This window comes from Primulina eburnea, chromosome 17 (genome assembly GCF_022965805.1).
Source record: "Primulina eburnea isolate SZY01 chromosome 17, ASM2296580v1, whole genome shotgun sequence".
Lineage (NCBI taxonomy): Eukaryota > Viridiplantae > Streptophyta > Magnoliopsida > Lamiales > Gesneriaceae > Primulina > Primulina eburnea.
Genome location: NC_133117.1, coordinates 3,484,141 through 3,499,657, shown reverse-complemented (window position 1 = coordinate 3,499,657; position 15,517 = coordinate 3,484,141). Strand labels below are relative to the sequence as shown.

Here is a 15,517-nt window from a genome sequence, read left to right as displayed (position 1 = left end):
TCCAATTTGAAAATTTTGGTATATACCGAAATACAGGAAAATTATACAAAATTTTAAAATATATAATATTTTAAAACAATAAATTATAAAAAAATTTAAAATGTAAGGTTTTTTTGGTTCGGTATACCGAAAATTTTGGTACAGCATCAGTATGAATTTGCTTATACAATAATTTAAGATATAGATTAACTAAAATTAAAGAAAATAATTAAAAATTAAATTTTACATAATAATTAATAAAAAAAATTAAATTTTAATTATGTTTTTAAAAAGTACAAATAAAAAGAAAAATATAGATAAGAAAAGAATAAAAATTTGTATTGAATTTGGGAGATTTCTCAATTAAATGTACATCCAAATATTTATGTTGAATCAAAGACTTTTGTTGACATTTTATTTTTATATCTTATGCTATAATTCTTGTACTTAATAGAATTCTATAGAGTCATTAAAAGTCTATTGACATTTTGAATACATATAGACTTTTATAGAGTTTTTAAAAATCTAATTTGAATACTACATGACTTTTTAAAATTCTACAAAAGTTTACATTGAATATCACTAAACTTTTATGGAGTATATAAAAGTCTAGTTTGAATACCTCTAGACTTTTAAATTTCATAAAAGTCATTAAAAATCTATAACCAATACACCCCCTGAAGCCTGAACCTCTTATGGGCCGGCTATTTAAATTAAATAAAGGGTTTGAAAAATATCTTAAATGACAGTTAGGGTTTCTTTTGGATAAATATTTTTATAAATGTTTTTACAAAAATTTTATAAAAGGTTTAAAATTTTATTTTAAATATAAATATGTGTTTTCAAAACTATTTTTAAAAAATATTTTTATATTTAAAAATAATTAAGTTATGTGTTTGGACAAATAATTTTTTCTCAAAAATTATCTCTCAATTATTCTTTAAAAATTATATTTGAAGAACAACTTTTTAAAAAAAAAAACTTTTACAAAAATCTTGAAATAAATACTTTATTTTTTTATTTATAAAACTACTAAAAATATTTTAAAGATACTTGTTCAAACATATAAGTAATGTAAATATGAGCCAACGAGGTATTTTTATTTGGATAATTATTTTTGTGAATATTTTGTGAAGTCAAAGTGTTTGATTTATGAATAATATATAACGATTAACAATTGTTATTCGATTAAGCTCTTGAAAGTTGAACACGAGAACGTATGGTTTCAGCGATCACAATTCTATGTATGTGTGTGTGTGTTTTTATCGAAAGTTGAAGATAAGTTTGGACAATTTAGTCTAGAATTTGGAATAAAATTGAGTTTTTAGAATTACATATATCAGTAGTATTAAACTTAAAGTCATTTGAATTATCCCGGGATAATTCATTAACCGTCTCTATGGTTTAGGTTTATTTCTGGTGTGAAGGCCTAGAAAATCCTTGTTTGAAGATTTGCGGAAAATTTAAAATTTTTCTTTTTAAATAAATAAAATTGTCGCATTCATAAATGAACTGATAAATAAAGTTTGATGTTCAAAATAGCAGCGGAAGAAATTATTACTTGCCAAAATAACAAGTTAAAGTATTCAACAATTGATAAAATATTTGGCATAAAAAAATGCCAAGTGCTGAAACTGAGGTCTTCGGGTGCCACTACTGTCGACCCAAGTTAGCTCACTGGTCCCCACCCTCGTTCCCGACATCATCAGTACCTACAACAATCAAGTCTAGTGAGTCTAAAGACTCAACATGCATATATCGTAGATAACGAGTAAATACTATATTAAAATTTGCATGGGATAAAATATCATGTCATGAGGCATACTGAAAATAACTTGTACTGAGCAATTATAATACGTGCATAACTAAACTGAAAAATCATAGTAAAAATGTTTCCTCCTTGGAGCCCTGTACTGAAAAAAATACGAAATAATTTTCTGTTGAGATTATGGTCTACGCAAGTGACCTCTGCACTGAACTGAACTGTCCGATCACTGGCGACCGGGTGGTACCAAACTGAACTGACCGGTAACTGGCTACCGGGTAAAATAATTCTCCCATGATAGTGAATTGACCACAAGCAATATCTCATAAATCTCAAAAATAAGTATTTTCTATTTTTATGCACGTACTATAATTAAATGACTGAATTAAATATCTTGTACCCATTTTACTGAATGGATTGGATCGCTCCCAGGCTCGCTGCAACCTAAATATGCCATGAAAAATATGCAACAGCTTTTACTTGACCAAACTATGCAACTAGGTTCGAAAATGCGACAATTACGTCTAACGACTTCGTATTTAATCATGACTCCGAACCAACCCGAACCAACACTGAACCATCATATAGTTATGATTAAAATACGCTAAAAATGATGAATTAATGCTACTAAAATAGTGAGGGTCTAAATCTAGGTGAATGGAGGCCAAAACAAGAAACGCTCTTTCGAGAGTCAATTTGGCACATCGCACCGTAAATTCTCGTATGACCTCAAAAATGATCCGAATGACGAACGGTCAAAAGCATGACCTTCCCAACTCAATGGTGCACTGTCAGTCCAAGTCCATAGGCTAAAATCCAACCGAGAACTCGAACGAGCCACCGAACCGACGCAGCAAGCTGCTGTACAGAAATTCCAGCAGCTGCGCTTGGATTGCTTGTGTCGTTTGCGAGGCTAACGGCCATTGGGGCTTGAACCACCGACCAAAACCTCTTACCAACATCCCAAGGAATGATTTGAACCATGGCTATGGCCTTTAGACCAGCCACAATTCGAAATATTCCAGCAACAATCGAAAAGATTCAAAAGAGAGCACCTTTGCGCGCGTGAGGGGTGTTTGCTTCGCTTGTCGTCTCAACTCGTTCCAGTGGCCATTTGATTGACCATGGCACGACCTAGACTTCATGGGGCATGGTGTGAACCATGGCTAAGGGCTTTAGGCCAACCAAGATCCACACCATTCCACCATACTCGAGCCAACACATGCTGTCAAAATCAAAGGGGCCGAGAAGGGGAGGGGCTGTTCTAGCGTTTGATTTAAAAACCGATGCACCATGGACCAAGACACCAAAATGGTGACTTAGTCATGTCTTAGACATGCTAGGGAAGTGATCTAACCATGGCTATGGGCCTTGGGGCAGCCAAGATCAGATTCGTTCCCCACATGACAACAAACAGAATTTCGAAACACGTTTCTGCACCTATGGGGAGGTTGCTATCATTTCGGTTTTCCAGCAAGCATGGGGCTTGTTTGAATGGACCAACATGGTCCTAATGCATCCTATTACATGTCTATAAGTCGCCTTGGGAGCCTGGTGTCGAACCATCCGCCTGAAACATCAAAACAAGAAGACCTGTGAAGCTTGTCATGAGCAATAAAAATCTGCATGTTTGTTTTTCTGAAAATGCTTAGTGCATTTCGGTTTTTTCACATAAAAGATGATCATGTAATGTTAAATAAATGATAATAGGACTTGATTGAGGTTTGAAAGAAATCTAGACATGCTTTGATTTTCGTTTTGAAAGAAAAACGAAAGAGCGAGACGATCCGGCGCGGAGGAGTGGAGCGCTTTCTTTTCTACCTTCTTGCTCTCGAATTTTCTCACTAATTCCCTCAATTTTTTTCTTGGTTAACCCTACTGAAATGCTACTTAATTTGGTGGTGTGGGAGAGGGATTAAGGTTGTTAAGATAGTGAGGGGAGATCCAATAATAAAGAGATACAAAGGGGTGACCAAGTCTACCTTTATTTGAATTTTTGAATAATTGTTGCTACCAAAGCTTTTGGATGGATATTTGAATGGTTGTGGCCGATTTTTCCTTGCTAATCTAGACTAAGATAATGCTAATTAGTTAATTAAATGGTGCTCCCAAAAATAAAAGAATTATCCTACTAATTAAATATAAAGAAAGGGTTAAAGGTGATGAGGTGGCAATTGATAAACTAGCAACTAAGGGGGCCGAAAATCAACACTAAAAATGAAGGGAAATGTTGATTATTTCTTAAATTTATAACCCTTAAAAGCCTTACTTATCCTTTAAATAATTTAGTGAATAAATCCCTTAATTAATTGAACTCAAATGAATTTATTTCCTACTCACCTCAAGTAATTAAAATAAATCCTCAACATCCTTTTTAACTTAAATCAACTTACTTGCTAGCTAAATTAAATCCTGGAAATATTTTCTAAATTTTAAATTTTATCTCTAAACTCCAACTCCAGTCCGGCCTCACTGAAATAACTGAAAGAATAAAATCAAACTGCTGGCTAAAATAATTAACTTCAAAGGAAAGCATTTAAATATTCATGCAATGAAGTCAATTTAATTTAAAATACTAGAATTATGCATGGTTTATACGTAGTCCAAATTTACGGGTTCTACATCTGGTCCAGTCCCTCGATCTAATTGTGTCCTAATTTAATCCCTCGATATTTCCGGAAAACCCTGAGACCTCACTTATGGGCCAACTCAATCCGGAGTAGTTGAACAAATATTTTAAACCATTAGGCATAGTTTGGTACATATGATAGGATAAACATGTGATATATAATATAAGGATAAGTTAAGGATAAATAAGATGTAGAATATTATATTTGATGTTTGATATGATTTTAATAAGAGTGATTAAATTTATATATTAGATTGTAATGCTAAAATTAACCTTATCATAATAAATTTTATAATTTCAAAGTTGTTGCTTGAGTTTATATTTTTTATTTGTTCATGCGTCGATAGTGCTTGCATGATTTATTTTTTTTACATAATTTTATATATTATATAATTTGATAATTGAGTCTTTGATTTTGTGAGTCAAGTCAAATATCAATTTTTAAGGTTAATCGAGTGATACTAATAATTTTATTGAGATTTATAAAAATTATTTATATAATTATCTCGAATTCATCTATATAATTATCATATTATATAATATATAAAAAAATAAATAAAAATATTTATTTGATTTTAATTTCTACCTACTAGCATAGATTTATAAAAAAAACATTTATAAATTGAGGGTAATTAAGTCATTTGTAGTGTATTTTATCTTTAAACTAAAATTATCACACATAATAGAAGGGACATTTTATCCTTCTAAAAAATTATTTATCAAGGGCTCATGATAATATTATGGGCTTTTTAAAAAGATACCAAACATGAGATAAGGAAGATTATTTATTAGTCTCTCTCTTTTACCATGTACCAAACTATGCCTTAGGGTTTCTTTTGGATAAATATTTATAAATGTTTTAACAAAAATTTTATAAAAGGTTTTAAAATATATTTTAAATATAAATATATGTTTTTAAAATTATTTTTTAAATATTGTTTTTATAATTAAAAATAATTAAGATATATGTTTGGACTCTCGAAATATATATCTCAAATATTTTTTAAAAATTATATTCGAAGAACAATTTTTAAAAAAAAACGTTTACAAAAATCTTATACAAACACATGCTTTATTTTTTTCATTTATAAAAAATAAAAATATTTTTAAAGATAAGTACTATAAATATGATCCAACGGAGTATTTTTGTTTGGATAATTTTTTGTGTTTATTTTGTGAAGTCAAATATTTGATTTATGAAGAATATATAATGCTTAGCAATTGCTGTTCGATTAAACTCTTGAAAGCTGAACGTAAAATTGAAGTTTGTTAGAACATATGGTTTCATCAAGAAAAATTTTGGGCAAAAACTTGTGTGAGACGGTCTCACGGGTCGTATTCGTGAGACGAATCTCTTATTTGGGTTATCCATGAAAAAATATTATTTTTTATGCTAATAGTATTACTTTTTATTGTGAATATAGTGACCCGTCTCACAGATTAAGATCCGTGAGACAGTCTCGCGTTAGACCCATTCAAAATTTTGTGTTTGTATCAAAAGTTGAAGATAAGTTTGAACAAATTAGTAGAGAGTTTGGAATAAAATTGAGTTGTTAGAGAAATCAAATTATATCCTATTTAAAAAAAAAAATCAAGTTTTAAATACTCCATCCGTTCAAAATATATATGATTGTTTGCTTGTTCATACAGATTATTAAATACTTCCATATTTTTCCTTGGTGGTTCCTGAGAAGATGACCAAGTTATAGCAAGTGGTGTTTCACCTACTGCTGTGTTCATCTTTAGATCTATTACTTTGAGATTTGCGAAAGATTCCGCAAGCTTTTGTAGATCCACCAAACCAATCATTTCTAAAGTTGTCATCAGATTAATTTCTTTTCTGAGACAGACTTAATTAGATTGATCATCTTTTCTTCTTTAGTCAAATGTTTTGACACCACTCTGGTCTTCCCTTGCTGATGTAACAAATGTTCGATACCAAATGAGGGTGGTAACCATCCTCCTGAAGTTCTTTTACTAGAACTTGATTGTTGTTCTAGTTTTTAAATTCCTGTTTGAATATTCTTTAATATTCCAAGAATTTCTTCCTGAGTTTCAAGGATTTTCTCAACTCGTTGAGGTACAAAATATAGCATATTGCCATAATTTTGTACTGTCTTCTGAATTTTCCTAAGATCTGAAGAGAACTTAGAGGAATCTGGAACTATCTCCAGAAACTTATTTGTTTGAATCATAAGTTTACCTGAGATTTTACCTGTGGGTGCAGTAGCTTCCCTTTCTGTTTCTGATATCTAACAATAGTTAGATGCACTTGTTTATATTCCAAAATATTGAAATATTCCTTGTAAATTATTTTTCTCGAACCGAAGTTCGGATTCATAATTTTTTCAAAATTCTCCTTCTCATACAATTAGTTACTAATAATAATAAAATTTGTGTTTGAAATAAATTAACCTTTCGCTCTGATACCATTTGGAAAGCGTGAGGATCAATTAAATTTAAAATAAGAATAATGGTATTTTTGTCCATTTTAAGGTATTAGGGAGTTTAAAGAAAGGTTTTGAGGTGTAGGGAGTTTGGGTAAAGTTGAATTTGGGTCTGGAAATTTATGAGCAATTTACCATATTTTTTATGTGTGAATTGAACAACTAGATTGGTGCTATCAAAACATTAGCTTACTGTTTACCATGCACAACTAATCAAAGCATAAGCCAAAAACAAATTACCTTAGTGAAAATAGAACTTGATGTCATGGTGTAACATCATGATTTTATTTTTCTACCCCACATATCATATAATTCTTTTTATTTTTTATGATGTTTAATTATTTATATTTGACTTACCTTTTTACACTTTTCAAAATTTTGTGATTTTGAATTTTTTTCTAATACAAATTTTAAGTTTTTATACTTATATAAATCTATTTTTATTTTTAATTTTAAATTTTTTTTACATATATATATATATATATATATATATATATATATATATGTTTTGTGTTTATCAAATAGTCTATTTATGCATATTCAAACACTCAATGCAATGATTGTAAATGGATCTCGTGTATTTTTTCACGTTGTTAAATACATTACATCACATGAAAAAATGATATGATTTCTTATATTCATTGGACATAATGTTATGACACTATTCATATCTTATGATCGAATTGATTAACTCTAATAACCTCGTGTATCAGTTTTGTTACCAAATATGCAAAATATCGATTTAGTATTGAAAATCTGATCGTCAGCTTATGGTCAGTTTGCAAAATTTATTTTTAAGAATGATGAGTTAAGAACACAGTCTTGAAAGATTGATCAATAAATAGCCTAATACATTTTGACATGATATTGTATGTATAGTAGTAGAAAATATCATATAAACATAACTAAACTTACTTCACATTTCTCGATCCATTCCCATAAAATAAATTTTAAGAATTATAATCTTGAAACAACATCTTCTTTTTTTTAATAAAAGAAATATCCAACAATATATTACTTTCTTTAGCAAAAGTTTTTTTTATAAATCTACTCCAACAATATATTTAGGGAAAATTGCAGTATTTTATGATATGTTTTCCTTGGATTTTGGTTTTTTATATTATAAAATTTCAGTCTTAATTTGCTATTATTTTTTTGCAATTTTACTCATTTTCAGATGTGGTATTGATGCCGACTTATATAATATGACGCCATCATTCTCGATGACTATAATTATAAAAAAAATACTTATGTGTCTAGTGTGTTTGGTTAGAAAAACCAACCAAAAACATGTATTTAAAATAAACATTTTGCTTAAAAACATATTATTTGGTTACAATCAATATTTTAAAAAAGCACTTAGAAACTAAAATTTATGGCATTTTTGACTTATGGTTCTAATTAAAAAAGCACTTAGGAACTAAAATTTATGACATTTTTTACTTTTGATTCTAATTAAAAATAAAAACAAAAGTACTTTTCAATTTAGAATACGTTTGATTTCAAAAGCTACAATAAGAAATTTGTTTTTTTTTTTCAAAAAAAAAATAGTACTTTATAATTTTATATTTGCTGGATGGGCTTTTTGGTGCTTAAAAACACTTAACTAAGTTAAAATTAGTGTTTTTCCAAAAGCCTAAATTTATAACTTTTAGTATTTAAAGAGCTATTCAATAACGAAAATCAAAACAATACAGTACCTGTCATTTCTCCAATCCCTCAACCTATTTCACCATTCTACATATCCCCATAATTTTTTTATTTTCATTGCACGATGTATTGTCCGTTGAGTTTTAAGATTCTCTCTCTTAAGTTACAGTTACTATTTTTTTTATATCAAGATTTTCAATATCTATGCATGTTGTCATGATATGAACATTGACGGAGTCAGGAATATAGTTTTACTCGAATTAGAATTTTAAACTCTAAATTTTTTTATTATTTTAAATTGATGTATCCGAACTAATATCATATTAATTCAAAATTTACATATAGTTTTTTAAAAAATTGGGTCATCCGGGTTAGAACTCGAGTGTCTTACCATGTGGCTACGCCACTAGATATGAATTTAATATATTATTCTCACTTGTTTATTTATAGTTAGAGGTAACGATGCAATTCAAATATTTTAAACAGTACAGCAGCTCAAACACCACGTTTCAATATCTCTATCTAGCATAAATAATTATTACAAACAACAATCTTTTCTTCAATAATTTCATTATTTGCAATTAATGATATTCATACATATGACATCGTCTCTAATACCAATTGTAAGATCGAGCGATTGCTGCTTACTAAAAACTATAACTGGTGTTAACGATACAATTCAAATCTCTGAAACCATACAGCAACTCGAACACTACATTTCAATTGTTATATCCTATAAAAACAATTATTGCACCCAACACAATTGTTTAAAAGTATAATAGAAAAATATATATCAATAATTCATTAAAAAAACATTTTAATGATACACATCCAAACATATTTTATAACAAAAAAATGCTTTTTATATCTTTATAAAAATGCAAAATTAAAAGAATTTTAAAATAAAAAAATACTTTCGAAAGATAATTTAAAAAATCACTTTTGAAAATATTTTTTTTAAACCAAACGCATTTTATCCATATCCATACGTCAAAACCATTTATACTAATTTTAAATATTTTTTAAACTATAATTTCTAAATTAAATTCAATGTATTTATATACACGTGTGCAGCCAACATTCAGAAGATCCCAACAGGCGACAGCACTTCAAAGTTGGCGACATTTTCGATCGAGCATTGCGAGCATTCTTCAGGTGCCTCCCTAGCTCTTTCCTTCTACTCTTTATCGAAGAATATGTTGCATGCTGCGTTTTTCGAATTGATTTTCTGAGTTGATGTCGAAATATTATCGTTTGCCCAATTATTATCAGCTCTGTGTTTTTTTCCCCTTCAATTTATTTTTTTTGCCGGATCGTGTATCAATTATGGTGAAATTAGACGATTTATTTAAATTTAGGAGTACAGGATTTGTTCCTTCTTGGGTAATTGTTTGATGTGTGAAGATGCAGACACCTCAAGAAAATCAACGTGTAAAAAACCAATTGCGAGTAATTTTTAATCTCAGTCTCCGAAATGCTGTTACAAATTAGCTGAATCTATATCCATTTTCCAGGATTTATTGTTTTTATTCAGGGTTTCAAACATGTGTTTCTAAGATGGCTGTTTCTTTTTATTGTTATTATATTTTTATTATTGAAATGCATGCGTTGTTTCTCACATATGTAGCAAGTATGAAAATCCATGAGCGAGAAAGGGTTCTCTCGCTAGAATCCGTTGTTTTGTCTTTAATATCTCATTTTATGGGACTACTTTCGAAACATAAGAAAAATTCAAGTTTTCTTATTCCATTGTCCGAATAGGCTTTGAAAAAGTGTGATGGAGGATAAGGCAGAGGCTACAACGTCTCTCGTTGATAAAGGATTGCTGCAAACTGCTGATCTGTACGAGGTACTGTTTCATCGATCCTACTTGTAAATTGTCCTGTTTTAGTTTTGTTTCATGCACTACTAGTTACTCCTCTTTTTGGCGTGAGATAGTATATACTGGAGACAAGTGTGTATCCATTTGAATCGGAATTTCTAAAGGAGCTTCGAGCCATCACTGCTAATCATCCTTGGTATACTTTTCTGTCCACATCTTGCTCCATGTCTTCAAGTTAGTTGTCATAGTCACACACATGTGAGCTCAAGACTTCATTTGTCACTCTTCTCGATCGATTGTACAATTAAAAGCATAACGTCTCTGTATCATTGTCATCATAGGGCATTCATGGGTACGGCACCTGATGCAGGCCAACTTATGGCCATGCTCTTAATGTTAGTTAATGCGAAAAAGACGATTGAAATTGGAGTATTTACTGGATATTCCCTTCTCCTAACTGCCCTTACAATTCCTGATGATGGAAAGGTAGCAGAAAACTTTCTGTCACGCTTCTTCCATGATAAATCTAATTTTTATCATCCAGTTGTTTATCGAGTTAAATACGGTGCTGCAGATTACGGCCATAGACCTTGATCGGAGCAGTTACGAGATTGGGTTACCTGTTATTGAAAAGGCCGGGGTCAAGCACAAGATCAATTTTATTGAGTCCGAGGCTCTTCCGGTCCTTGATAAACTGTTAGAAGATGTAAGAAAGAGTTGCCTAAATTTTAGGCCTGCTCTCGAATCAAATTTACCTCTTTTTTTAAAAAAATAAGAGTCGTTTCGTATACTTTCTAAGTCCACCCTACTCAGGGGTGGACCTAGTGAATGCGTGGAAGGGGGTAATTTAATTCTGAAGTTACATATGAAAGTTTCAAGTTTTATTTTCATGTGAGATGGGGACAGCTGAATCCACCCTGACCCTGTTCAAGAGAGTAGGTCAAAAGTTTATCACTGCAATTTTCATGTGAACTCCTAAGTTCTCAGTTTTTTTTTTATGTTTTTTGATGATACAGCCTGATAACCATGGCACTTTCGACTTTGCTTTCGTCGACGCAGACAAAGACAATTATGCGAATTACCACGAGAAATTACTAGTTCTTTTGAAACCCAGTGGTATTGTTATCTATGATAACACGCTCTGGGGAGGGACGGTTGCAATGCCTGAGGGCTCTGTTCCCGCGGACAGGTTGGCCATGTGGAATCCTACCCTCGAGTTCAATAAATACCTTGCGGCTGATACTCGTGTGCAAATTTCTCAAGTTGTTCTTGGTGACGGAATTACTATTTGCCGGCGACTTTAGAAGAAGTTTATACAGAGGGATATGATGATGCCCTCGTTGGCGAAGTCGGAAGTTTTATGTTCTGTTTCATCACATCGCCCTCCACTTTGAACATGGATTAGCTCTTACTTTTTTGAAATTTATATATTTTATTTCTTCTTAATTCTTTTTACGATTTGATTTGAATATCTTATCGATGATTTTTACTGTTCTTGAAACGACATGCTAGGATTAGCCTGAATATCCGTGAATCTTATTGAATTAACTTGATGCATCACTGCATGAGCAAGATAGATGTTCTATCCTCGGTTGTCCATTTGGATACGTGAATTACATTTCAAATGTATTGTATCCATTTGGCTAAAAATGTAATAAAGGAATTGAAATCCATTTGTTTTTCTAGTATATTTTTTACTTTCATTTCAAATATATTTTCAAATTGAATTCGGAAATGAGTCCGGTTCATCAATTTGGTTGTCCGTCAAACAGAGAAATTGAGTTAACAATTTCCTAACTCACTCAAATGATGGGTTGACCACTCCGTCCAGCCAAATGATTGGAGACAATCACCTTCAATCAATAAAATATAACTAAAAATTGATAAATTGACACACTTCATCTTTCCAGATAGATGGATTGAGTTGACAATAAATATATCATCATGTCCAAATGACTGACTGGCTCGTCTCACCCTGCAAATAACACGTTGGGGCAAGTTACGGAGCGACTTGTCCTGCTAATCCGTTTTGACAATTTTATTTCCAATCGAATCTCTTAAAATATACACACACTATTTAACTTGAATTTTGTAAATCATTTATTATAGACGATGTGTCATGGTTATTAATGGGTTAAACCAATTTTTTGTAAGCTGAGTACAACAATGTTGTCTGAAAAGGTACAACCATCAGCAGCACAATAATCATCCTCAAGTTCGACGAAGCCGTACAGAATCAGGATTCCGTAGCGAACCTTCCGAACTCCATGGACGACCTCCCTCCACCTCTCCTCCTCGAAATCCTGAACAGGCTTAGCGATTCGGCCGATCTGGCTCGATGCCGGGTCGCCTCGAAGACCCTCAATTCTCTCGCGCCGGAGATCCGATCGGTGAATCTCCAGTGCTCCTACCTCCGCTACGCCAAGTCCCGATCTCCTCCGACCAGTGTTTTCATGACCCCTTTTAAATTGGTGTTCAATAATTTGATTTCCGATTTGAAGACCGTGGAAAGCGTCTCGATCGGTGTCGAGAAGCCTCTGCGGCTTGTTTCGTACGACGATGTTGAAGACGAGGAGGATGATTTGTTTCTGACTGAAGCTAATTTTGTGAATTCTTGGCTGCCTAAAGTATGCGGGCATCTGAAATCGGTGTCGATATCAGATTTTTGGGTGCAATCCTGCTGGCGGCGATCGGACGTGCTCTCCCGCATTTCTGCTTATTGTGAGCTGAATTTACCCTTTACATAAACTTAATTTTGTGTGTTTTTTTGGCAATGTTATGCTATTGATACTGTCGTTTTGGTCGACGGTTCATATGGCAACTTGATTCCATGAAATTCACTTTTGATAATAGGCTCAATTTGTAGTATTTGTGAATTATTTGCTGCATGGATTGCTTTGTAGTATATATTGCGATTGGAAGATCATTTGGGGTTGGTGTTGTTTGAAATCATTGATTTCAAATTCTTGAATAATAATTGTGATGGTTTCAAATGTACAAAGACAGTGTGCGTGATCAAATCTATCCACCCAAATATAATCCATTCACCTTGATCAAACTCATCCACACTACCGCAATTTCATTGGATTTTGAGTTTAAGATTTGTGTCTCTGTTAAATTTTAAGTTTTCATGTGATTGCATGAGCTAATCATACTGCTTTTAAAATTACAATCGCAGCATCTTCTAGAGTGATTAATCAAAAGTGCTTGAATTTTTAATACTTTGTCTGGCTGGGTCGTGGAGCTTGATCGTTATACATACATGTAGCTTGAAATTTTGTCCTAGGAGTATTCTATTTCTGGAAATGCTCATTTTTGCAACAGGTTGATTGATGTGATGAGAGTTCTGTCGATGCAGGTCTTAACCTCGTTGAGTTAGAGATCAAGAATGCATGGCTCTCTGTAGATTTTGTAATTCCTATGCCAAATCTCACAACATTGACTCTCGAATTTATAAGATTGGATGATGAAAACTTGGAGAAGGTGAACGAATGTTTCCCTTCAGTGCAAGTTCTCAATTTAATTGGGGTTGGAGGACTTAAAGATCCCAAGATCCATCTCATAAAACTGAAAACATTTTGCTGGACATTGTCTAATGCTCCAATGTCTATTACGATAATTGCACCAAACCTTGTGAAGCTCAAACTTAAATGCGTGAAGCCACATGTTCTTCTTATCGAGACTCCACTGTTATCAGACTTGCATCTTTCCATAGAGGGAGCTGGCAGTTTCAAAGTGAAAGAACTAGCTGATTTGAGAAAGCTTCATCTTGAATCTACCGCGCTGCGCAACCTACTTGTTATGTTTCCTTTTGGAAGAAGTGTTAAGAATCTAACGGTTGTCTCGACAAAGTGGGAAGTGCCGGTTGGAGTTACCAAGTCCATTGTCGAGTCATTGCTTTGTGTGTTTCCAAATGTGGGTTCTCTCACGTTGACAGCTGGTGTTTGGTCCGAGTTCGAAATGTATCATATCCGTGGAGGTTCAGAGACCAAAACTCAAATGAAAGATGTGAAAGAAATCACTGCGTATTTAACAGTTAACGATGTTGAGGTCACATTGTCCACAATTTTCTCTATATTGGATAATTGCAGTAACATCTCTTACATGGCAATGTTTATTCATCGGGATGTTGTATCTACTGTCACCAGCAGCCTTATTTGGAGGTGTATGGCCTATTCCTCTAAAGTGAACTGGAAATGGGGAATGTGGAAGGACGGAACCAAAGATGCTTGGATATGTGATAGCATCTAGTACCCTACCTCTCGAAGCTTCCTCAAAAGTAAATTATTTGCCATATCCAGGCGATTTTTATACTTGCTGTGTTTGCCATAATGTGTGAAACTGGCATCATGGAACAAAGAACAAGATAGTTTTATCCGATCAGTCAATTGTGTGTGCCATGTAACTTGAATGGAGAAATTGTTGTACATAATCTAGTGGTTTTTAACTTCTCGATAAGGGAATATACATCTCTCTGAGAAATCGCGTCTGTACTATCAAATGAAGGTGGTGTTGATCAATAATTTAAATTTTATGTTCCATTCGGTTCATATCCATGACTACAGCGGGCAGAGTGTTGCCAACTATGGATAGCTAATGTTATTGTCTATTATCATTTGAGCTGACACTAAGAATTGAGAAACCCTTGGCTTGGTTGCCAAGGACTGTTTTTGACCCACGATCATCATTCACTGCAGCGTTTATTGTTGGGTTTCCCTTATGACATTATAAGTAAAACTATAATTATTCGTAATTCGAATAATGATTCATTCAAATATTTTAGATTGTAAATCGAGCTTGAAAGAGGACAAATCGTATTATATCTTCTACATGTTCCTAATACGAATGAGAGGAAGGAGAGAAGCATGGAGAGATCAGAGAATATGTGATTTGATTTGTGTTTTGCCTGCTTCCTTGTATGTAAATTTGTTGAAAAAATAAAATTCTCCTTGGTTCCTATCAACTTCTTTATAGTTTGCAACTATAAAGTAATTGTTTAAAGTTGGCGAAATGATATAAATAATCAGATAGAGATTTTGATTTTGTGAAGGAAATTATGTTTTGGAAAGTAGCTTATTTTTCGGACTGGGTCAAAAATGAAGGGGCGTCCCGAGAATCGAACTCGGGACCTCTCGCACCCAAAGCGAGAATCATACCACTAGACCAAACGCCCAGTGCTACTCAGCTTTCTCAAATTATAATATTTAAATAAATAAGATTTGGGC

The 15,517-nt window shown here is 32.4% G+C and overlaps 2 protein-coding genes and 1 non-coding gene across 4 annotated transcripts in view; 2 read left to right on the top strand and 1 right to left on the bottom strand.

Moving 5' to 3' along the window:
• Nucleotides 1-9,567: 9,567 nt before the first annotated feature.
• LOC140818041 (cation-dependent phenylpropanoid and flavonoid 8-O-methyltransferase 1-like) overlaps nucleotides 9,568-15,517 on the top strand; it is an 86,653-nt gene continuing 80,703 nt past the window's right edge. The window contains exons 1-6 of one of the 2 annotated variants that reach the window (XM_073177850.1): nucleotides 9,568-9,625; nucleotides 10,232-10,319; nucleotides 10,409-10,488; nucleotides 10,634-10,778; nucleotides 10,867-10,998; nucleotides 11,309-11,640. In XM_073177850.1, the coding sequence (XP_073033951.1) occupies nucleotides 10,248-10,319; nucleotides 10,409-10,488; nucleotides 10,634-10,778; nucleotides 10,867-10,998; nucleotides 11,309-11,596 (717 nt within the window). In that variant the 5' untranslated portion in view covers nucleotides 9,568-9,625; nucleotides 10,232-10,247 and the 3' untranslated portion in view covers nucleotides 11,597-11,640. Of the gene's footprint in view, nucleotides 9,626-10,231; nucleotides 10,320-10,408; nucleotides 10,489-10,633; nucleotides 10,779-10,866; nucleotides 10,999-11,308; nucleotides 11,937-15,517 lie in introns of those variants that run through there. The other variant, XM_073177849.1, reaches the window with a different exon arrangement.
• Nucleotides 12,415-14,966, top strand: LOC140818408 (F-box/LRR-repeat protein At4g29420). The gene is made up of 2 exons (XM_073178346.1): nucleotides 12,415-13,013; nucleotides 13,651-14,966. Exons 1-2 carry the CDS (start codon nucleotides 12,560-12,562, stop codon nucleotides 14,541-14,543), a joined length of 1,347 nt encoding a protein of 448 aa, XP_073034447.1. The 5' UTR covers nucleotides 12,415-12,559; the 3' UTR covers nucleotides 14,544-14,966.
• TRNAP-UGG (transfer RNA proline (anticodon UGG)) lies at nucleotides 15,394-15,465 on the bottom strand. Its single transcript has one exon. It is a non-coding gene; the product is annotated as a tRNA-Pro (tRNA).

Excerpts from the sequence above, each read along its gene's own strand:
- LOC140818408 (XM_073178346.1), top strand. The coding sequence starts at position 12,560 with ATGGACGACCTCCCTCCACCTCTCCTCCTCGAAATCCTGAACAGGCTT. Across the intron at positions 13,014-13,650 it reads CTCCCGCATTTCTGCTTATT|GTCTTAACCTCGTTGAGTTA; the intron begins GTGAGCTGAATT and ends CTGTCGATGCAG.